Raw genomic sequence first — 25,521 nt, forward strand, 5'->3', positions numbered from 1 at the left:
TTAGAGAAGGGGAACTAATTCCTCTTGCATATTGGGGGTCCCTGGGGGACAACTAGCCCACCAGGAACCTCCAGTATGCACCAGGGAGCTGCATTGCAGAGAGGTGTAGCGAGGCCACGGTCCTTTTTACACCTCTCTGCAACGCAGCCCCCTGGTGCAGTCACAGGGGGGAACTAATTCCCCTTGCATATTGGGGGTTCCTGTGGGCCAACTAGCCCACCAGGAACCTCCAGTATGCGTCAAGGAGATGCATTGCAGAGATGTGTAATGAGGCAACACCCCTTTTTACAACACTCTGCAAAGCAGCTCCGTGGCCTTACTGGAGGTATCTGGTGAGCTAGTTGGCCCCCAGGGACCCCCAGTATTCAAGGGAAATTACTTCCTCCTCTGCAAACGTGCCAGTGGGCTCGTTTGCAGAGTGGTGCAGGGAGAGGTCAGGGCTTGAGGTGACGGATTGCAGCACTCTGTAAACGCGCCCCCTGGCGCGTTTGCAGAGGGGGAACTAATTCCCCTTAAATGCTGGTGGTCCCTTGAGGCCAACTAGCCCACCAGAAACCTCCAGTATGCTCCAGGGGGCTGCGTTGCAGAGAGGTATAAAATGGGGCGTAGCATTTACCCCTAGCGCATACTGGAGGTTCCTGGTTGGCTACTTGGCCCCAAGGGACCCTCAGTATTCAAGAGGAATTATTTCCCCCTCTGCAAACGCGCCAGGGGGCGCATTTGCAGAGTGGTGCCTTTATGTTTTTTTGGGGATTGGCAGTGTACGTGTACCCTGCACGTATCCCGGAATATTTTTAAAAAAAAGTGTTTGGGGGCCTTAGGGGTCCTTGTGGGACCCCCTGAGCAGGCCTAGGGGGTCAGGGTGTTTCTACCCTGCCCCCTTTTCTTTGGTTTTTACCTTTGTTTCCCTGTTTTCTTGTGACTCGGTTCTACCGAGGGACAAGATGGCTGCCAACACTTCCTGGTTTCGAGTGTTGACAGACAGTTGACAGCCAATCAGAATGCAGCTCGTGCTCGGGAACGTACACGTACTGTACTCCGTCTATAGATATTGGTATGATTTTACTTTTGATTTTCCCAGGAACTACTGAACGGATTTACACCATTTAACAAAAAGCACAATCTACGAAATGAAATCTACCTCTCTGCCAAATCTGGTGTAATTCCTGGCTAAAGGTCCCTATGGAAAATTGCATGGGGAAAACACGTTTTGAGACCTCCCTTTTTTCTTGGCCCCCACTTGACGAATCACCCTCAAACTTTCAGGGAATGAGCGGAGCGGAGCAGGCCATTTTCTTGGAGAAATTCCTAGGGGGTCAAGATCCTCCAGTATGCGCCAGGGGGCTGCCTTGCAGAGACATGTAAAGAGGCCCGCCCCTTTTTACACCTCTCTGTAAGGCAGCCCCCTGGCGCATTTACAGTGGGGAAACTAATTCCCCTTGAATACTGGGGGTCCCTGGGGGCCAACTTGCCCACCAGGAACCCCCAGTATGCGCCAGGGGGCTGTGTTGCAGAGAGGTGTAAAATGAGGCCCTGCCCCTTTTTACACATCTCTGCAACGCAGCCCCCTGGCGCGTTTAGAGAAGGGGAACTAATTCCTCTTGCATATTGGGGGTCCCTGGGGGACAACTAGCCCACCAGGAACCTCCAGTATGCACCAGGGAGCTGCATTGCAGAGAGGTGTAGCGAGGCCACGGTCCTTTTTACACCTCTCTGCAACGCAGCCCCCTGGTGCAGTCACAGGGGGGAACTAATTCCCCTTGCATATTGGGGGTTCCTGTGGGCCAACTAGCCCACCAGGAACCTCCAGTATGCGTCAAGGAGATGCATTGCAGAGATGTGTAATGAGGCAACACCCCTTTTTACAACACTCTGCAAAGCAGCTCCGTGGCCTTACTGGAGGTATCTGGTGAGCTAGTTGGCCCCCAGGGACCCCCAGTATTCAAGGGAAATTACTTCCTCCTCTGCAAACGTGCCAGTGGGCTCGTTTGCAGAGTGGTGCAGGGAGAGGTCAGGGCTTGAGGTGACGGATTGCAGCACTCTGTAAACGCGCCCCCTGGCGCGTTTGCAGAGGGGGAACTAATTCCCCTTAAATGCTGGTGGTCCCTTGAGGCCAACTAGCCCACCAGAAACCTCCAGTATGCTCCAGGGGGCTGCGTTGCAGAGAGGTATAAAATGGGGCGTAGCATTTACCCCTAGCGCATACTGGAGGTTCCTGGTTGGCTACTTGGCCCCAAGGGACCCTCAGTATTCAAGAGGAATTATTTCCCCCTCTGCAAACGCGCCAGGGGGCGCATTTGCAGAGTGGTGCCTTTATGTTTTTTTGGGGATTGGCAGTGTACGTGTACCCTGCACGTATCCCGGAATATTTTTAAAAAAAAGTGTTTGGGGGCCTTAGGGGTCCTTGTGGGACCCCCTGAGCAGGCCTAGGGGGTCAGGGTGTTTCTACCCTGCCCCCTTTTCTTTGGTTTTTACCTTTGTTTCCCTGTTTTCTTGTGACTCGGTTCTACCGAGGGACAAGATGGCTGCCAACACTTCCTGGTTTCGAGTGTTGACAGACAGTTGACAGCCAATCAGAATGCAGCTCGTGCTCGGGAACGTACACGTACTGTACTCCGTCTATAGATATTGGTATGATTTTACTTTTGATTTTCCCAGGAACTACTGAACGGATTTACACCATTTAACAAAAAGCACAATCTACGAAATGAAATCTACCTCTCTGCCAAATCTGGTGTAATTCCTGGCTAAAGGTCCCTATGGAAAATTGCATGGGGAAAACACGTTTTGAGACCTCCCTTTTTTCTTGGCCCCCACTTGACGAATCACCCTCAAACTTTCAGGGAATGAGCGGAGCGGAGCAGGCCATTTTCTTGGAGAAATTCCTAGGGGGTCAAGATCCTCCAGTATGCGCCAGGGGGCTGCCTTGCAGAGACATGTAAAGAGGCCCGCCCCTTTTTACACCTCTCTGCAAGGCAGCCCCCTGGCGCATTTGCGGAGGGGAAACTAATTCCCCTTGAATACTGGGGGTCCCTGGGGGCCAACTTGCCCCCTGGAGGGCTAGTTGGCCCCTGGGGACCCCCAGTATTTAAAGGGAATTAGTTCCCCCTCTGCAAACGAGCCCCCTCCTCTGCAAACACGCCAGGGGGCGTGTTTGCAGAGTGGTGCAATCCTCACCTCAAGCTCCGCCTCCTCCTTGCACCACTCTGCAAACGCGCCCCCTGGCGCGTTTGCAGAGGGGGAAGTAATACCCCTTGAATACTGGAGGTCCCTGGGCCCAACTAGCCCACCAGGTACGTCCAGTAAGCGCCACGGAGCTGCGTTGCAGAGTGTGGTGAAAAGGGGCATGGCCTCATTACACCTCTCTCCCTGGCGCATAATGGAGGTTGCTGGTGGGCTAGTTGGCCCCAAGGGACCCCCAGTATGCAAGGGTAATTAGTTCCCCCTGTGCAAACGCGCCACCGTGCTGCGTTGCAGCGAGGTGTAAAAAGGGGCATGGCCTCATTACACCTCTTTGCAAAGCACCCCCCGGCGCATACTGGAGGTTCCTGGTGGGATAGTTGGCCCCAGTGACGCCCAGTATGCAAGGGGAATTAGTTCCTCCTCTGCAAATGTGCCAGGGTGCTGCGTTGCAGAGAGGTGTAAAAAGGGGCGTGGCCTCATTACACCTCTCTCCAACGCAGCGCCTTGGCGCATACTGGAGGTTCCTGAAATGGAATGAATGAATGAAATGAAAAGCAGTTTTGTAAAGCGCAACAGTTGCCCTGAGGCGTCCAGGCGCTAAAACCAGAACAGTGTCTTCCAGAGAGACGATCCAGGAAGGATCTGAATTAGTTAAACAAGAAGGTCTTGAGCTGTTTACGAAAACTCGCCAAATTGGAGTTGCTTCTCAGATGACATGGAAGAGTGTTCCACAGTCTGGAAGCGTTGTAGGCAAAAGAGCGGCCTCCTGATCTAGCTCTGTGGATCCTAGGGACTTTTGCCAAAAAGGCATTTGATGAGCGGAGAGATTTATTAGGCTGATAGGGAAGAATCAGGGCATGATTAATTTCTGGGCCAGTCTTCCAAAAGGCTTGGTGGGCAATACAGAGTGTCTTAAACTTTATTCTATCCTTGACGGGAAGCCAGTGAAGAGTCCTTAGGCCATGCCTTATCGAGGTTCTGCGTGGGAGTCCCAGCAAAGTGCGGGCTGCACAATTTTGTGTCCGCTGTAGTTTTTGCAAGCTGTACTCCGGGGCCCCGAGGTACAGGGAGTTGCTGAAGTCAAGGCGAGATTGAATTAGGCCTTGAATCACTATCTGCTTGGCCTCAAAGGGGAGAAGAGGAAGGATTTTTTCGATCGTCCTAAGGAGGCCAAAAAAGACCGCAGATACCTTGGTTGCCTGGGTATTAAAAGTCAACGATTTGTCCAACCACACTCCCAGGCTTTTTATGTTATCTCTGGGAGTGGGAGGAGCACCCATGCTCAGAGGCCATAACAGCTCCAAGGTAGTGGGGGCTGCGGGGCCTAGGAGCATGAGCTCCGTTTTATCATCTTTGAGTTTCAGGCAAGACATGGTCATCCAGCTCTTGACCTCCTCCAAGCACGTCGCTAGGTTGGTTTGTGGTTGGCAGTTGTTTCCTTGCACAAGGGAGACCACTAGCTGAGTATCATCCGCATAGGTAATGATGTTAATACCATGCGGACGAACAATCCCAGCCAGTGGCCTCATATATGCATTAAAAAGCGTAGGGCTCAACGAGGAGCCCTGCGGCACCCCACATCCCAGCGGTCTGGTGGGCTAGTTGGCCCCCAGGGACCCCAAGTATGCAAGGGGAATTAGTTCCCCCTCTGCAAAGGCATCAGGGGGCTGCGTTGCAGAGAGGTGTAATGAGGCCACGCCCCTTTTTACACCTCTCTGCAACGCATCCCCCTGGCGCCTACTGGAGGTTCATGGTGGGCTAGCTGGCACCCATGGACCCCCAGTATGCAAGAGGACTTAATCCCCCAATTTAGAACGCGCTACTGGGCGTGTTTGCACAGTGGTGAAGGTAGGGGGTGGGGCTTGAGGAGATATGTGTGCAAACATACCCTGTGGCGCGTTTTAAGTTGGGGAATTAATTCCTTTTTAATCCGGAGGTCCCCTAGGGGCCAAATAGTCCAACAGGTACCTCCAGTAAGCGCCATAGAGCTGCGCTGCAGAGAGTTGTGAAAAGGGGACGTGCCCTTTGAACACTTCTCTGCAACACAGCTCCCTGGCGCATACTGGAGGTACCTGGTGGGCTAGTTGGCACAGGGCGTGTTTGCACACATGTCACCTCAGGCCCTGCCCCCTTCCTTCACTATTGAGCGAAATATTCCTCTAAAATCAGCCACTACAAATTTAGATTTACTCACCTATAATCAGGAGAGACCTCAGTGCTGCATCTTTCAGCCCACTACTGCTCCTGAAAAGTAATTCTAACCATACTTACAGTAACTTGAATGTCCTTCCATAGGCTAACATTGACTGGTTTCACTTGGAAATATTTCTAAGTGTGGAGTTTTGGAACTTTAAAAAATTCCTCTAAAATCAGCCGAACTATGAATTCCGATTTACTCACTTGTTATCAGGAGAGACCTCAGTGCTGCATCTTTCAGCCCACTACTGATCCTGAAAAGTAATTCTAACCATACTTACAGTAACTTGAATTTCCTTCCATAGGCTAACATTGACTGGTTTCACTTGGACATTTTTCTTAATGTGGAGTTTTGGAACCTAAAAAAACTCCTCAAAAATCAGCCGAACTACGAATTCCTATTTACTCACCTGTTATCTGGAGAGACCTCAGTGCTGCATCTTTCAGCTCACTACTATTCCTGAAAAGTAAATTTAACTGAACTTACCAGTAACTTGAATTTCCTTCCATATGATATCATTGCCTGCTATGTAAAATATGTATAAATAAAAAAAATCTAAAATAAAAAAAATATATAACAATTTCAATATTTTAAAAAACTTGTTTTTTCAATTTATATTAAAAATATGTAATGTAATTTAAAAAATAAAATATCTAAAAATAAATACTTTAAAACAATGTACTAAATTAGTATAAAAAAGTAACAATTAATACATTTAAAAATTATCATTTACAAAACCTTTGAAATTCACTGAAAAAAACATTGGTTTCAGCCACTTTATAGTTAGGAATTAGCATTTAAAAAACCTTAGAAATTAACTGAAAAAACCATAGGTTTCACACATGTTATAGTTAGCTGGACATTTCACTCATACAAAACCATTGAAATTCCCCCGTTATAGTTAGTTCAGCTAACTATAACTCGCGCGACTGCAATGCACTGTTGATGACGTCACATATTACATCACTCATGACATGATCAGTGACATCTCTCATGACATCACTGATGACATCTCAAATGACATCACTGATGACATCACTGATGACTTTATCCTTGTGAAAGAGTGGCAGTCCTCCTCTCAGCATAATATAACCTTTGATACACACATTCAAAAATAGAAGCTAAAAATTTCAAAACAATGGAGATACCAATACCAGTTACAACAACCTATTCAGTAATTCCAAAATCTACTTACATATCCACTCATTCACCAACAGTTCTATATAGTCGCTCATACATGTACTCACTCATCATATGTACTCATACACCTATACATCCTGTTACACATCGATACTCATCCATAGAGTTACTCACACACATACTCACACATGCAAATAAACAATCAAACATCCGTTTACTTGCATATACAGCTATACACACACCACTACACTTACTTCTACAGAAACGTATACATACTTACTCTCTTAAACAATTACTTATAGAAAAACATACTTATTTATACAGGAACTCTTCCAATCTCTCACTCTCACATATACTCACTTATATACATCAATACTCACATATACTAGTTTAACACATATGTACTTACTCATAAAGACACTATTAAGACAGTCATTCACTCATTAACATACCCATACACACACTCATCCACCCATACAGTCCTGCACACATGCTGTCTTCAAAAAACATACAAACAGTGAGTCACTCATTCATGCATCTATACGCTAAGTAATATCCCCCACTGAACCATACAGACACTCATATTGATACTCAAAAAACAAACTAATAACCCATATACACACTCATGTAGCTACTCACCAATCCATACAGCCACTTATACACAAAGTGAGACACTGATACAGATATTTAAATATTTAAACATTACTCGTTAATGCATGTATTCACTAAGATACACTTAATAAGACAGTTATGCAATCATTTTTTACAAACAAAACATCCATTTAGACACCTATTTCCCCTTTTTTTCTTCCATCGACCTTTAGATATACATATATGAAATATATTTATTTTTTCAGAAAGACACACATTCACTGGATGATGTCATCAGTGATGTCATCAGTGATGTCATTTGAGATGTCATGAGTGATGTCACTGACCATGTCTTGAGTGATGTAATATGTGACATCATCAGCAGTGCATTGCGGGCGCACGAGTTATAGTTAGCTGAACTAACTATAACGGGGGAATTTCAATGTTTTTTTTACCTTAAGGCACAAGTTATAGTTACTAGAGATAACTCTAACTACAATTGCTGAATTGCTATGATTGTGTGTGTGTACAATCTGAACCTAAATATAATGTCCCTGTAACCTTTGTTTTTTTTGTGAATATATATATACTACTGGAGGTCACCAGTACGTAATTACAGTTAGGACCAAAGTTTCCATAGGAAAAGTGTTTTTTCCCAATAAGTTTGGCGTCAATAGACAAATCTTCATTACATTTTCAAAGAACTTTCTCTTCTTGGTTGAACTGCTGTGTTGAAAGTTTTGGGGTGATCCATCAAGCTGGGGTCGAAAAAGAAGGGGCTCCCAAAACTCGTTTCGCCCATGTTATGTCAAGAAAGCGTACTTTTTGTGATCAGTTCAGTAGTTTCAAAGATATTTAAGTTTAAAAAATATAGATATCTGGGAGCACCAGTCCTTGCAGTGGACTTGCCATCCTACCTAAATTGAAATGGATGCCAACACTTTAACCAGGGAGTGGTGGCAGCCATCTTGGGACTCAGCTTGAAGCCGAGACCCACAAAAAAAAATGAAAAATAAAGAAAAGGGGACAGGGTAAGAATGTCCTGACCCCCAGATACGGTTGAGGGGTTCCACTGACCCAAACGGAGGATAAAAGCATTTTTTTGTAATTTTGCCACAAATTGCAGGTGAATCTGTGAATATGCTGCAAATTGTTTTTAAAAAGATGTGCAGGCTCCCGCACATCTTTTGAAAGAGATCCTGGGTGGGCCAAATCCCCGGGGGTATGTTTAAAAACTATGTGAGGGGTTAACAATAATAAACTTGTGTGGGCTCGCATGGCCCCACTGCAGCCCCAGGGACTGCGACCTCCCCAGGGCTAATTGCAATGGAATAGGGGGTCTTCGCACAAGAGCTTTTCATTTTTGATACAGAGGGCCTCTCAGATCCCCCAGGCCCCGGGGAAAATTGAGGCCAGGCCCCAGAACATTTGGTCCCCGGGGCCAAAACCAGCCCAAGTGGGTCAGGCTCTCGGCCCTCTTCCTTTTACTTTAAAAAAATAAATGTAATGTCAGTCTGCTCTTTTTGGAAGCACATATTCATGCTTGTGGCACGCCCCTGCTCGCTTCCACAAGGTGGAGGCCGCCACAAGCATGAGTATGTGCTTCCAAAAAGAGCAGAACGACGGCTAAAGGTCCCCTGTTGTATCTTATGTCTTCCTGCTGTTTAGCTAGAATGCATGTGTTGTGGAATAATGGATGGGTGGAATGCTAGTGCTTTGTGAATGTCAGTTGGGTGAGGGCTGAGCAGCAGGACAGCTGCTCCTGATGGGGTTTTTCTATCTTTTATCATAACAACTTATCTTAAATAAAGTAACTTGAATAATCCATCTTGAAGTATCCAACTTCTTTCTGATTACATCATTTGGCGATTTTTTGATGAAGAATCCATGCGTGCAAATTAAAAGAAATGAAAAGCTAAGGAGTACTGTTAAGAAAACGAGAAGAGAAGCTCAAGCTTGAAGGGAAAGGAAACATGATAAGTACAGAAAATCGAAACAAAGGAAATCTCGAGGTAAACAGTGATTTAAAGTGTGTGTGGAACGCTGTCTGGCAATCAAACCCCATCAGTGACCCGGATATCGCCCTGAAACCCAGGTTTGCCAGATCCATCAGAGTGTAGTTTATTTGTGTTAGGGGGCAGTAAATCGAGCCTGGTGTAAAGTAGTGGCATAATAACAGCTGCTGTGTCATTCATTTGTGGTTCGGGGGTACTAAATCGAGCCTCGGAGTAAAGTTCTGGCTTAATACCTGTTGCTGTGTCATTCCTATGTGGTTCGGGGGCAGTAAATCGAGCCTCGCAGCAATGTATATGATGACATTTAACCAAGGTCTGCGTGATCTGTCAGCGTTAGTTGCCAGCTGCAGTGTACTGAGAATATTGTTTGGGAGCAAAGATCGAGCCACGGAGTAAATTTGGAGTGACATTTTCATTAGCGTAATCAAGCGGTAATTACAAGCCGATCTATGGTTTGGTTGCAGTTTGGGGGCAAGAATCGAGCCTCGGTGTGGTGTGCTCAAAATGTGATGGCAGTTATCCGTTGTACATTTGAAGGGATGTTAATCCCCGTGATGTGTACCCTACGGATTGGTAAAAGGAGACCTGTCTCTATGTTGTTGTGACGGGGCTGAGTACTTTGAGGAGTTTTAAAGGCAGTGTAAAAAGATAGGAAAAATACAAGTTATACGTTCATTTTTTTAAATTGGGTTCATGGCGAGCTAAAGTTTACAGTTTATTTTTGAAAATGCTTTGCACGAGACAGCCGAAACGTGAACTGGCTTACCTTCGGGGTCTTCCCGTGTGACGACACGTCACTCTATACATGAAAGTCTAATGAGCGGCGTTTTTGATGCAGGTACGTGCCGTGGACCAGCCGGCACGACGTTGTTTGCGTGCATCCATTTTGGAAATGGAAAACATAGAAATGTCGACATAGTGCTATTAAGATGAGGTTTGAAGAGAATGCCGCAGCTCTTTGATGTATACCAGGTACTGGAATTAAAATTGCAAGAGTGTAAACGGATTACGCAAAGTATTTTACAAAAATGGCAAAGGATGTCAACAACATGACTTACATCTGTGTGGAACATTGCTCGGTGGATATCGGCAGCGCGTTCCCAACAGTGTCCATTTAGAAGGTTAAGAGCCAGGTTGAAAATTAAAAAAGGGAAAGTGAATGGTATTACCAGCCCAGCAGAAAATGTTACAAGCCAAAGGTTGCAGTATTGGAAGCGGGTCCGTGTGACCGTTTGGAGGACAATGTTTAAAAACCTGGGATGCAACGCTTGTTAGGTCACTCATGAGCTCGTGTATGAGGTGACTATATGGTATGTGGTCACCCGAAATTTGGTTGTAGGCGATTAAGTTATCTAGAGCTTTCCCAAAACAGGTGTTGTTTAAGGGTTGGTTATCCTGTATGTGGCCGCTCATTATTAGGTTTTGTGTAGTGTTATGTGGCACAAGAACGAGTTATGTGAGCGCTTGTTCTGTGTTCGAGGTGTGCACGTTGTTTCTTGGCGCATGAACGAGTTATGTGAGTGCTTGTTCTGTGTCTGAGGTGTGCACGTGGTCAGTGTCTGAGGTGTGCACGTTGTTCCTGGCGCATGAATGAGTTATGTGAGTGCTTGTTCAGTGTCTGAGGTGTGCATGTTGTTTCCCGGTGCATGAACGAGTTATGTGAGTGCTTGTTCTGTGTCTGGGGTGTGCACGTTGTTTCCTGGCGCATGAATGAGTTATGTGAGTGCTTGTTCTGTGTTCGAGGTGTGCACATGGTTTCCTGGCGCATGAATGAGTTATGTGAGTGCTTGTTCTGTGTCTGAGGTGTGCACGTGGTCAGTGTCTGAGGTGTGCACGTTGTTCCTGGCGCATGAATGAGTTATGTGAGTGCTTGTTCTGTGTCTGAGGTGTGCACGTTGTTTCCCGGCGCTTGAATGAGTTATGTGAGTGCTTGTTCTTGGTCTGAGGTGTGCATATTGTTTCCTGGTGCATGAATGAGTTATGTGCGTGCTTGTTCTGTGTCTGTGGCGTGCACGTTGTTCCTGGCGCATGAATGAGTTATGTGAGTGTGTGTTCTGTGTCTGAGGTGTGCACGTTGTTTCCCGGCACTTGAATGAGTTATGTGAGTGCTTGTTCTTGGTCTGAGGTGTGCACGTTGTTTCCTCGCGCATGAATGAGTTATGTGAGTGCTTGTTCCGTGTCTGTGGTGTGCACGTTGTTCCTGGCGCATGAATGAGTTATGTGAGTGCTTGTTCTGTGTCTGTGGTGTGCACGTTGTTCCTGGCGCATGAATGAGTTATGTGAGTGCTTGTACGGTGTTCGAGGTGTGCACGTTGTTTCCCGGCACATGAATGAGTTATGTGAGTGCTTGTTCTGTGTCTGAGGTGTGCACGTGGTCAGTGTCTGAGGTGTACACATTGTTTCCTGATATATAGGGTGTTAAGATTTGTTCCTGTGTGTCTTGCTTGTTGTACTGGTCTGGCCAACTGGTATGATTTGTGGCATATGGACGTAAGATGTAGGATAGTTGTTTATTTCAGGAAGCCACGTGGCACCCTGCTCAGATGTAGTGTGCGAGACGAGGTGTTATATTACGTTTCAGTATGTATCAGTATGGGAAGTGACAGGATGTATCTTCTTGTGTCAGTTTGATGGTCGTGTCACTGGTTGTGATGCGAGGTATGAGGCAGTCTATCGTATATTGATTATATTGCAAATTTTTTTTTGTGCAGTGTTTAAAATTTATTGAATGCAAAGACCATATGTACTAGCCGTATTGTCTTTAATTTACTGATCAATTGTACTAGACATGTTGTCAATGTTTTATTTGACTCTTTTAAATTCCCCAACAAAGGGAGATATGTTGTATCTTATGTCTTCCTGCTGCTCAGCTAGAATGCATGTGTTGTGGAATGTTGGATGGGTGGAATGCTAGTGGTTTGTGAATGTCAGTTGGGTGAGGGCTGAGCAGCAGGACAGCTGCTCCTGATGGGGTTTTCCTATCTTTTATCATAACAACTTATCTTAAATAAAGTAACTTGAATAATCCATCTTGAAGTATCCAACTTCTTTCTGATTACATCATCCTCCTATGCAGCGCATGCGTGCTCCGTAGGTGAAACCTAAAAAAGGAGGCATGGTAGGTATATCCTAACCCCTTAGTCCTGGTCCTGGGGTCCCAAAAGGACTTTTTGTAGATTTTTACTACAAAATCACAACAGAGTCCTGAATCTGTGGCAAAGAATAAAAAAAGCACAAGCATGGCCACCGCATTTGTTTACATGATAGCCCCAGGTGGGCCAGGTCCCAGGAGCATATGGGCATTAAATAATACAAAATAGGGGCGCATGGGCCCCCCTCCTATGGCTCTTTGAGCCCAGGGACCACCACCTCCCCTGGGCTTTGGTTTTAATATGCCCCAGGGTGCCCACCCTCGAGACATAGCTGTTTGCTTTTGGTTGGGGAGAGCCTTGACAGCTTCCGCCAATTAAAAGAAAAACTCCGGCACCAGCAAGCATGAGTTGTCAAAGTGTTCCTGCTTGCTGTAAGCATAGGTTGCACCTTTTTTCTTGCTTGCAGACATGCGGGCATGGAAAGAGATGAAAATATTGTTTTTGAACACAGGGAGCAACATTTCTTGGAGCTCCTTGCACACAACAGCAATGTTGGAGCCCGTAGCAGGCAAGGATCCGGCTGGAGTATAGGTAGGCTCACATTTCTCTCAAACAAAACCAGTGAAATTCAGCAGTTATAGTTAGCTGAGCTTGTCATGAGTACTGTAATATGGGAAGTCATAAGCAGCGCATTGCGGGAGCCATAAGTTATAGTTAGCCCAGTTAACTGTAACTGCTGAATTTCACTGGTCTTGTTCAAGTGAAATGTGAGCCTAGCTATAACGTCTCGGTAACCTTTGTTTTTTTCAGTGAATTTCTAAGGTATTGTTCTTCTATTTTCTAACTAGAAGTCCCTGTAATCTTTTTTTTCAGTGAATTTCTAATGTTTTTAATGTTGTTTCCTAACTATACTGTCCCTGTAATATATAAATACATATATATATTGTTGTAATTCGGTCTTCATTTCAACTGACTAACCTATACAAGTGCATTCGTTATGACTCAATGTTTAAACATCAGTTAGGCCTGCAGATCATTTGTGAATGTCTTTATAGTGAAGCAATATGCGAATGTTAAATATTAAGTGGAGTCCTGCTTATTTGTTGTGAAAATAACTTCATTTCAGTGAAGTAAATATAAGTCAAACTGATGCAACTGTAATTTCTTCTGGTAATTTCTCAATGCAAAACCCTCATGCTACCTCTATTTACTGCTGAAAAGGTGTTGGGCCCTTGACACCATGTATTACCTTCAGGAGACTTTAAATAAACATGAACAGTCAAAAATGCAATTATTATTTAGGCCAATGAAGAGAGTTGTTGAGTATTTTAAAGGGTTTTATTTTCTAGTCAAAAGTAACTTTTTTTTCTCTGACCCTTTATTCATTAGTAAAATATCAACGAGGTTACAGAATTTGAAAAACAGGGAATATAGCAATAATACAGAACATATTACAGTCTGCATATAAGCATCACATGTAGAAAAGAAAAATGTGGCCCAAAATATCAGTCAAAACTCTTAAAGAGTGTCTAAGAAAAATAGTCTTGCAACGCTAATCAATAATGAAATAGTTTGCAAAAATCTCCCATTAAGAGAAATAAATGCATAAGACAAATAAATCTTTTCAGACCTAATTAATTAGTCAAAGCGTAAACTTAAAGTTTAGCATCTAAATCTAAAAAAGCCTTTCTATCTGTTGCTGCTCTCTGCATCTCTGCCACTCTGATAGGAGCTGCTCCTTGAAAGCACCCCCTCCTTCACCAGACCTTAAAGGAATGTGGCCTGGTGTTAAAAATATGACATAACGTGCAAGGACTCTGAAAAAAACATTAGCAAGGGAACCCCTCCCCTGTCCTCGGACGCAATCTCTACCCTCAGCAATCTCCTGCGACGTTTCTCATACCTAACCCATATGAATGAAGCAGAGCCTAAGCCAAAGCCAAAATGAACTAAAAGGCCAACCACGCCTCCAAAGAGGTCATTATTTATATTCTAATTCTTGGCAGACTACACAAAAATGTTTCATCTTCACAAAAGCTTGTACTTGATTGGTCAGTCACAATGGCATGAGGTCTCACTATCCTGACTCATTGAAAATTCTAGAGCATACCAGTTTTAACAAAAGAAGCGCAAATGATGAATACATTTTATATGTTTAGCAACATTTACTAGGAAAAAATGTTCTATCTTTTCCTCTTCCTTCCTTTCACAGGGTAGGCTAGAAGGATACTTTAGTTAACTGGTACATTGGCACAATCACAAAAATATGCAGTTCCCAGTGGCCTTGACTCCTCCTTGTCATGAGGAAAGCTGGCACAGTCCGCGCATGCTCTCTTCTCTTTAATGCAAGTCATAGCCTTGCTGGATTCACAGGCAGCCATATTTTCTTTACCCCCAAAAATAAAACAAACACAAAAGAATATTAATTTCATGTAAATCAGCTTATTATGTTTCCCTCCCACATGCTAATACCTCTTATAAATGTTTACCTGGCCAAGCTATTATTTTAAAGCAGCTTTTATGATTGGTTATGTACAACATGCAAAAAATGTGCAATGTACAACATAGCATTTTTATGCTTTAGTGTAAATTTTAAAAGCGCACACAGTTAATACAGCGCACACAGTTAATACAGTGCACAGGGCAACATGATTTAATGTTTTAGATAGCATTTCATGCAAAAAAGCATTTAGCCCCATGTGTAATGTTTGGTGCATTTGTTAATTCACACACATTATAAAAAGAGGTGTTTTAAACTAAATATGTTTGTCAAAATATGCAACAAGCCAAAGTCTCTTAAGCAGAAATAGTGAATTTAGATTACAAGAATGAGCTGGGAAGAGAGAAACACATTCTATTAATCTTCAAAGCTAAGAAGGCCACTTTTCTCTACACTGCAAAAACACATGTTAATTCAGTACAAGCATTTCAGACTGACTAGGCCTCACTTTCATATTTTTCAAGTGCCATGTTTTTAACTTGCACCAAAATGTACGTGTCAATTTAAAATGCAGTCTGTCTGAAGCACGAAAATACACAATGACTGACTGCTGATGAAATCTGCTCCATCAGTAACACATTTGTTTTTTTCTCCAGATGTAGTAACTCCTGATATAAAATACATAGGCGGGCCTGTAACTGGGCAACATGATGATCTCGACGTAGTGCAACAGACTATACTCCTATTTCTGTTTGTGGATTATTCTGATAGATTTCAGTCTGAGATTTTGGATTCAATTGGTAAGTTTAAAACATTTTTTTTTTACTGCTTTGTATAGGAAATATTAATTTTCAGCAGGGCTTTACCTCAGTTAAATGGGCAGACCTGTTTAAAGGTATTTTCATAAGCTTTGGCCTGGTAACTGTCAGAAACATACATTTTTTATTTTATTTTATTTTTTACATTTTTTCATTAGTTCAGTTCAAAGCCATATAAACAAAAATACATATAAGACCATTGTCTCAAAGCAACATTGGCATATCATCACAGCAAAAGTTAATGGTGCATATATTTAACTTAGATGGTTACATATAAATGAATATACGGAACACAGACAAGGAGCAATCTTAATATAGGAAAATGAAGGATATAATCAACACAACAAGTTATCAAATTTTAACCAAAAGAAATGGTAGTTTTTAGGGATCCAGATGGTCTATCATTACCTGCCATATTTTGTACCCCTTTTGCATTTTCCTAACTGATTTGATTCGATACAGATTGAATTCTAAATAAAAGATATTATAAAACTTTGCTCGCCACATTTCATATGTAGGTGCTTCAGGCTTCAACCACATGGAACATATACATAGGCGAGCTACAGCCATAGCCATAAAAATAACATATTTATTTTTCTGATAACCTAAAAACAGATTATTATCATTTGATAAACCAAAAATAATCATCTCTCTTGTAATTGATACATCAGACTTTGTAATATGAGCTAAGAATTTTTCGATGGATACAAAAAAAGGTTTTAATATGGGGCAGTCTGAAAAAATATGTACAATATCTGCCAAATCAGATTGGCATCTGTAGCATTTCCCGTTATTGGCATTACCCCACTTTAACATTTTAAATGGTGTGTGATAGAGATTAAATAAAGTTTTGTAATGCTGTGAGAATAGATTGGCAGATAACATAATTTTATCGGCTGTTAACATTGTTTCTTGAAAAGACACTTCCGGTGTACCTAATCTTATAGACCATCTAGATTCCTGCTATTCGATATCATCGGGCTGTAAATTAAGCAAATAATTATATATAGTCCCTATACGTGATGGTTTCTTAAGTATTTCAATAAAGTTATTATGGGAAAGCGGTAACGCATTTGGATGTTTCAAAATAAAATTGCGGATTTGCAGATACTTAAAAAAGTCGTGTTGTGGAATACTATATATATCCTTTAGCTCCTGAAATGAAGCAATTATACCGTCTTGAGCCAGATTGCCTATATCTAATATGCCTTTTTCCCGCCATATACACATAGTACGATCCCTAAATATTGATGGGAGCAATTCTATAGAATTGCAAGGGGTATAGAAATCAATAGGTCCCAGTGAAATAGACTTCCGAATAGACTGCCATCCTTTGAAGGCTGAGAATATTAGTTTGAACCTAGTTCTTTTATAATAACTGGGTTCCAAAAAGCGAAGCAGCATTTGCCTAGATTGTGGGCCAAGTAAGAGAGAGAAGATATCTGGGCTTTCAAATGTAGGTGGTGTTCCGCCAATTGCAAAATATTTAATATTTTGCATAAAACATGCCAAGTAATATAGAGCAAAATTTGGAACACCCCATCCACCCCTTAAGATTGGTAATGTCATTTGGACGCTCTCCGCGCTGATTTCCAGCCCCATAGGAATCGATCAGTTATAGATTGTAATTTTCTCAATTGTAGTATAGGTATCTCCAATGGTATTGCCCGGAAATAATATAACACTTTTGGTAATATGGTCATTTTTAAAACGTTACGTCTCCCAACTAGTGACAAGTGTAAGCATTCTGTTTTCTCTAGTTGACTTCTAACCGATTGTAATGTATCTGCCCAATTCACCGTAATTAACTGTTGAAGTGATAATCTAATTTTGATGCCCAAGTATTTGGCCTCCGGGGTTACCCGGCTATCATTAGTGCATAATCCTGTTGAACATATGACCTGTGTCTTCTGTATATTGAGTTTATAGCCTGACACAATACCAAATTCGCGAGTCAGGTTCTCAATTTCACATAGTGCAGATTCTGGATCGGATGTTATGACCGCGACATTGTCAGCAAATGCTAGCACCATACATTTCTGGTGCCAGATTACTTAGATTGTACTGGTGAACCAACTTTTGCATTGCCTGACAAGTGTAGGACTAACAAGCATTAACCGATGAATGCACAAATGTAATTTTACACCCGTAGGATGACCTAATACTAACAATACAATCTGTTAAATTCAGAAATATAAAACATGACGTTGCGCTGCCACCAGGGTCTCTTACCCAACATGGACCGCATTTTGAAAACCCAGACTCTTCTGAATGCTTGAGGGTCTTAAAGAATTCACTCTGTTCTAGACTCATTGCTATTCGGTGCTTCATAGTATTCTACAGAGAAAGAAAGTGGTTTACACAAGATTTTCTGTTAATGTCCTACTGTAACTAAATTCACAAAGGATACCTAGACTTCTTCAAGGAGTCTGTGATAGTCAAAGATTCCCAGGAGTCATCGTGGAGGTCCTTGTGAATTTATCGTTGGCTCATCAATAATCATTTACGCATCTGTAAATGTACACGGAAAACCTTTAATCGTGCGTAAATGGAATGGGAAAGTGCATTTGCACAGTAAAACGTTTTTATTTTTTATGTGGTCATATATTTTACATATGGAGAAACACCTTGTCCTCAATCACTGCTAAATTTGGAGCTGTTCAATTGACCAAGGCACATTTACCCCACTGCGATAGGAATACGTTTAGGAATGCATTGCGTTGGAAAGCCTCACTGCGGTGCATGTGAAATAACTTTGTTTATAGAGGCAGTCCCCACTTTGCAGACTTCCAAAGATTAGAATTTAATAAAAACAAAGTAGTGCTATCTTCGAAGGTGGCAGTATTAGGGATCATACTGGACTGAGGCTGGAAATGTATAAATATATAAGGTTGACATTAAATATTTTGTGTTATGGCATGTAGAATTTGTAATGCACCGGCATGCAAATATGTTTTAGCGAGTTAATGAACCTATTGACCAAGTACTTAACCACATGCCCTTTATTGTGTGTAGCATGAATGAATGAATATAATTTAAATAGAGCAACTTATGTCTTTGGGCGTCTTGGTGCTATAGAAAACAAGGGTAGCTAGAGCAGATGTCAGAAGGGAGTCAGGCAGATGACCAGGTGCCTTCTAATCCTGCAAGAAAAGCCAGGTCTTTAAGGCCTTTCTGAAAGTAAGTAAAGAGGGAGCAGCTTTGCTCTGGAAGGCTGTTCCAGAGCACAGCTGTGGCCCTGAAAAAACTCTTCCCACCCCAGTTGGTCCTCTCAGTTGGTCCTCGTAAATGAGGGGACAGTCAGGTTAATGGCTGAGCCTGAGTGAAGTGTCCTCACTGGGACGTACCATTTGAGTTTCTCCTTGAAGTGGGCTGGACCCAGTCCATGAAATGATTTATAGGCTAGCCAGAGAGCCTTAAACCTACATCGTTGTCTAACTGGCAACCAGTGTAGTTTCATGATGGCTCCTCTGGCCGGTTCATGTTTAGTAATTTTAAAAAGGAAACAGGCAGCAGCATTTTGCAAAGTCTGAAGCCTCCTCAAGAGACCCACTGTGAGAGTAAGATAGAGACTATTGCAGTAATCGACCTTTGTAAGTACCAATGCAATGATAACAGTTCTCAGAAGATGGGGAGGCAGGAATTTTGTTTAGCTTTTATGAGCCTTAGGGAGCAAACCAAGCAAAACAAGCAGACTAAGTAAGTCACCAGGAATTGAACTCCCAAAGCAACAGTTAGCCTCACTGTGAAAGAGGTGTGGCTCACTGGTTAGAGGAGGCAGACCTGGAAGCAGAGGTCAGCCCGGGACCAGAGTTCAATTCCCGGCTTGGCGGGGTCTTGAGTCCTAAAATGTCCATGGACTCGACAATTCTCGCTCCGGTGCCTACTCAATTCATGGGTTCACACTCTGCGACTCTGGGCAATAGCTTGCTTAATCTCCACAACGGCCCCTCACAGCGGGATGCCTGGCTTTCACCTTGCAGATACCCTGCCGGGGTTATCTCACAGGGGAATACCAGGACGGGTTCCCTAAGCAAGTGCTTACAAACCGCTCGGTGATTTATGCTATATAAATTCCTGTACATTTACATTTACATTTACATGTGAAAGCCATATGGCAAAGAACATCATAGCATCATTGAGGAAGTCAGTTGACATAATCAAAGTCATCGTCTACACAACACATTTTAAAAATCGTTTCGTAAAGATTTTACTTACTGTCCCAACGCAGCTCTTCTGGGACGGTTCGAAGAATACAGGGTGGGCTAATCCTCGCCTCCACCTCCTTAATAGAATTGAAACTTTCCTGTACGTTAGCTAGGAAATTTTTCATTCTATGTCAGGAGCAGAGGCTTCTGATTAGGCTAGTTCAAAGCTTGTCTACCACCAAGGAAGCCAGGGACACTACTGGCTTAAAGTAAAATCTTTTGAAAGTGGAGTCTTAGGACCAACCTGCAGCTTTCAGAATGTCCTCCAGACGAGCCCCCAGGGAAAAGGCCTTAGACGCCAGGGCCCAAAAACCGGGAAATATCTATGCCCGCTTCCTGCATGACCCAGCGCACCCACCGCGCGATAGTAGGGGACGAAACCGCCCCGTGTAGTTTAGTAAGAGCAATGAACAACTGTTTGACACCCTGTGGGCGTATCTCAACCGTCGCCACTTCATAGGCCTTCAGCGCTCTAACCACACATAACTTCGGGACATCCGGGAATGCAGGATACGAGATGGAGAGGGAGTTGCCCTTGGTACGTCTGGAAAAATGGAAAGTAACTCCATCTGGGGTCAAGACACGACCCGTAAGGTCCAAGGCTCTCACATCTGAAACTCTACGACACGAAATCAGACATAGTAGCATCGCTAATTTAGCTGAAATCTGTTTCATTGACAGATATTTATTGGTCGGCCACCCCCGAAACAAGTTAAGTACCTTATTCACATCCCACAAAACTGAGTAGCGGGGTTCCGGAGGAACTGATAACCGATTCCCCCTCAGCAGTTTGCAGACAAGGGGATGTTCCCCAATCGGGTGGTTATCCAGCGGGGTATGACCTGCCGAGATGGCTGACCTAAAGGTATTGATTGACCTATATGCCAAGCCTTCTTTTGCCAGAGATGCTAAGAAATTAAGGACATGCACAATGTCTGCCCCCATTGGATCAATCTGTTGTCGCAGACACCAACCACTCCACCGAGACCATGCTGATCGGTACCTCTTGTTGGTACTGTCTGCCCATGATTTGGCCAACAGAGTGGCAGCATCCTCCGAAAGACGCGGGACTTGCCAGCGTTGCCTGTAACCCACCAGGCCATCAGACACAGATGGCCTGTGGCCAGGAGGTGGTGAGGTTCCCCCTGAGGATTCTTGAGGAGATCTAGAACGTGGGGTAGAGGGATTGGAAAATCCCAAGAAAGTTCCATCAGAGCTGGAAACCAGGCTTGCGATCTCCAGATCGGGATGATCACCACCAGATCCGCCTGTTGTCTCCTCACCTGGGTTGACACTCTCATGATCATCGCAAAGGGGGGAAACGCATAGCCCCTTTCCTTGCTCCAATCTTGCAGAAACGCATCCACCGCCGTCGCTTCCGGGTCCTGGCGCCAACTGCAATAACGCTTCAGCTGGGCGTCCAGACGGGAAAGAGGTCCACTGAAAACGGACCCCATCTGTTCCTGATTGCCTCGAACACATCGGGCGGAGTTGCCACAGGCTGGCGTCTCTCCAATGACGAGACCACCAGTCCGCTAACCGGTTGGCTGAGCCGGAAAGGTGCTCCGCCGACAGGGATATCTCGTTGGACAGGCAGTACTCCCATAGAGACCTTGCGAGGTCTGAAAAAGCCCGGGACCTGGTTCCTCCCAGGTGGTTGATATAGCGCACCGCCGCCACGTTGTCCATCTTCAGAAGGACACAGCACGGAATCCTGTCTTTCGTCCAGCACCTCACCGCGAAGGAACCTGCCATTAACTCCAGGCAGTTGATGTGATGGTCCTTCTCTGCGGATGACCATACTCCGCCGGTAGAAACAGCGCCACAGCGTGCGCCCCAGCCCAGTCCGCTGGCATCGGATTCTATCACCAAATCCGGCTTGGATCCGAAGATCGCTCGCCCGTTCCAAGCATCCATATGCTCAATCCACCATCGAAGCTCCGTCCTCACCTCTTCTGTGAGGGGAAAGACCTGGGAATAGGTAAGGCCCTTGTGGAGGTGAAACGCCTTGAGGCGCTGGAGGGTGTAGAGCGGGAATATCGACGGGAAAATATCGAGTTACATTAATATCGCCGCAGAAATATCTACAAGAAGAAATATCGATTTCAAAAATATAGTTTGACCAGAATATCGACAGACAGGTAAGTAATATCGATAACAATAATATAGTTGTAATAAATATCGTTTACAAAAACATAGTTTAAAAAATATTGATTTTTTAATAATTATATGTTATTTATTGTTTTTAATGAGTATTGTTTGTCAGTTTAGTATATTTTGTAGCATTGTATTAGTTAATAATGTATTTTATGTAGAATTTAGTGTTAATAGTTCCGTAGCGGGTTGTGGGTTTATAGGGGAATAGGGTGGGAAGTGATTTAAATATATTAAAATAATTGATTAATTAATGTGTTAATTTATTATAAATAGTTTAATAATTATTAGTTAATTAATTTCAATTAGTTAATTGATAATTAATTATGTTAATTGATTATGTTATTTGTTTAATTAATTTTAGGTGTGTGTACTGGAATTTTTAAGTGAAAATGTAGTGAAGTAATTACATTTGTATTGAATAATTAATTAATTAATGATTAATTAATTATAATTAAATAATTTTTATTTTTAAACGAGTAAATCAATTTTAGTTTGTGTTGTGGTGTTTATAAGTGTATATGGTGTGAAAGCTGTCAATTAATTAATTAAGTAAATATTTTGAAAATACTATACTAATCAATAATTAATTAGTAAATATTAAATGTAATTGAGTAATTAATTTTAGGTGTGTAGGTGTTTGTTAATAATAATATATTTAAATGTATATATTAAATATGTTTATAATCTACATAAAATTGTATACTATATTTGACAAATGGTTTACTATTTTTTTTGAGTTCCTGCGCTTTCCCTACTGTTGTACCCTGTGGAGTGGGAATAGTAATTTTTATGCCTACGCTATCCAGCGCTTTCCCTACTGTTGCACCCTCTGGAGTGGGAATAGTCATTTTTACCCCTACGCTATCCAACGCTTTCCCCACTGTTGCACTCTTTGGAGTGGGAACAGTAACTTTTACCCCTACGCTATCCAACGCTTTCCCGGCTGTTGCACCCTTTGGAGTGGGAATAGTAATTTTTACCACAACGCTATCCAGCGCTTTCCCTACTGTTGCACCCTTTGGAGTGGGAATAGTAATTTTTACCCCTACGCTATCCAACGCTTTCCCTACTGTTGCACCCTCTAGAGTGGGAATAGTAATTTTTACCCCTACGCTATCCAGCGCTCTCCCTACTGTTGTACTCACTGGAGTGGGAATAGTAATTTTTACCACTACGCTATCCAACGCTTTCCCTACTGTTGTACCCTGTGGAGTGGGAATAGTAATTTATACCCCTACGCTATCTAACGCTTTCCCTACTGTTGCACCCTTTGGAGTGGGAATAGTCATTTTTACCCCTACGCTATTCAACGCTTTCCCTACTGTTGCACCCTCTGGAGTGGGAATAGTAATTTTTACCCCTACGCTATCCAGCGCTTTCCCTACTGTTGTACTCACTGGAGTGGGAATAGTAATTTTTACCACTACGCTATCCAACGCTTTCCCTACTTCTGCACCCTCTGGAGTGGGAATAGTAATTTTTACCCCTACGCTATCCAACGTTTTCCCCACTGTTGCACCCTTTGGAGTTGGAATAGTAATTTTTACCCCTACGCTATCCAGCGCTTTCCCTACTGTTGCACTCTTTGGAGTGGGAATAGTAATTTTTACCCCTACGCTAGCCAACGCTTTCCCTACTGTTGCACCCTCTGGAGTGGGAATAGTAATTTTTACCCCTAAGCTATCCAGAGCTTTCCCTACGGTTGCACCCTTTGGAGTGGGAATAGTAATTTTTACCCCTACGCTATCCAACGCTTTCCCTACTGTTGCACCCTCCGGAGTGGGAATAGTAATTTTTACCCCTACGCTATCCAACGCTTTCCCTACTGTTGCACCCTCTGGAGTGGGAATAGTAGTTTTTACCCCTACACTATCCAACGTTTTCCCCACTGTTGCACCCTTTGGAGTAGGAATAGTAATTTGTACCCCTACGCTATCCAGCGCTTTCCCTACTGTTGCACCCTTTGGAGTGGGAATAGTAATTTTTACCCCTACGCTATCCAACGCTTTCCCTACTGTTGCACCCTCTGGAGTGGGAATAGTAATTTTTACCCCTACGCTATCCAGCGCTTTCCCTACTGTTGCACCCTTTGGAGTGGGAATAGTAATTTTTACCCCTACGCTATCCAACGCTTTCCCTACTGTTGCACCCTCTGGAGTGGGAATAGTAATTTTTACCCCTACGCTATCCAACGCTTTCCCTACTGTTGCACCCTTTGGAGTGGGAATAGTAATTTTTACCCCTACGCTATCCAACGCTTTCCCTACTGTTGCACCCTCTGGAGTGGGAATAGTAATTTTTACCCCTACGCTATTCAACGCTTTCCCTACTGTTGCACCCTCTGGAGTGGGAATAGTAATTTTTACCCCTTCGCTATCAAATGTTTTAACTAATAATATTTTTTATATTTTTATTAAATGTATGTATTATTGTTGTTATATAATTTTATGTGTTAAATATATGTATATGTACACATTTATTAAGTTTATAATGAAAAAATTTAGTTAATTTGTTATAAATAGTTAAAATATAAAAGTAATGTAATGTATTTTGTTAATAGTACTTATATTTTTTAATTATTTAATGTAATTTTAATTGATTTAAAAAGTCGATATTTTTAACATCTATATTTATTACATCGATATTTTTGAGTAGATATTTATGTACTTACCTGTTTAGGTATAGGGAGTCGATATTTTTGTAAACAATATTTATACAACTGTATTTTTGTCAACTATATTTTTGTAATCGATATTTAAACACTCTACCGCGCTGGAGGGCCCGATAGTGAAGGGGCCCCGGGAATATCGCCTGAATGGAAGACGACAGGAGACCGACAACCCTGGCCAGGTGGCGCAACAGAATTGTTGGGCGAGCCAGGGTGCGTCTCAGTTCGTGTTTGATCTTGGATAGTTTCCGCGAGGGTAGCGACAATGTGGCTTTCACCGAGTCTATCATGAAACCGAGGAACTGCATCCTCCATGCTGGGAGAGGGTCTGATTTGGCCTGGTTGATGATGAACCCCAAGGACTCTAGAAGGTCGACCGCCCTCTGAAACTGGACCAACAGCTTCCAAAGACATTGGTTCAGGAGGAGCATGTTGTCCAGATAGATGATAAGACGCATGCCCTTCGTGCGCAAGCGCTCCACCACCGGTTTCAGCACCTTGGTAAAACACCACGGGCGGATTACAGTCCGAAAGGAAGGGAGGCAAACTGGTAAATCTGTGGACCCCACTGGAATTGGAGAAACGCCTGTGGGGGCCGAAGATGGGGATCGTGAGGTAGGCATCTTTCAGGTCCAGCCGGACCATCCAGTCCCCCTCCTGAAGTAGATCGCGCAGGAGGTGAATACCCTCCATCTTGAAATGGCGATAGACAAGCCAGCCATTGAATTCCTTGAGGTTTATCACCGGGCAATAGCCCCCGTCCTGCTTCTCCACAAGAAAAAGATTGCTGAGGAAGCCTCGCGGGTGCAGCTCTGCCTGCACAATAGCCCCTTTCTGTAGGAGATCCGCGACCTCTTTGTCTATCAGAGAGCATTGATCCTGCGTGAAGACGATAGGTCTGGGGCGGACGGACTGCCTGGGGAGTCCCGAGTACTCTATTTGAAACCCTCCGACGGTCTGTAAGACCCAGGCGTCGGAGGTGAGCGAAGACCATGCTTGAAGAAAAAACTGA

At 43.4% G+C, this 25,521-nt stretch overlaps 1 protein-coding gene across 1 annotated transcript in view; it reads left to right on the forward strand.

Annotated features, from left to right (window-relative positions):
- Positions 1–25,521, forward strand: part of TOP6BL (TOP6B like initiator of meiotic double strand breaks) — a 2,408,555-nt gene that overhangs the window by 1,601,762 nt on the left and 781,272 nt on the right. Inside the window, exon 11 of the mRNA XM_086939520.1 lies at positions 15,315–15,458. Coding sequence (XP_086795646.1) covers positions 15,315–15,458 — 144 coding nt within the window. The remainder of the gene's footprint in view (positions 1–15,314; positions 15,459–25,521) is intronic.

This window comes from Lissotriton vulgaris, chromosome 9, assembly GCF_964263255.1.
Source record: "Lissotriton vulgaris chromosome 9, aLisVul1.2, whole genome shotgun sequence".
NCBI lineage: Eukaryota > Metazoa > Chordata > Amphibia > Caudata > Salamandridae > Lissotriton > Lissotriton vulgaris.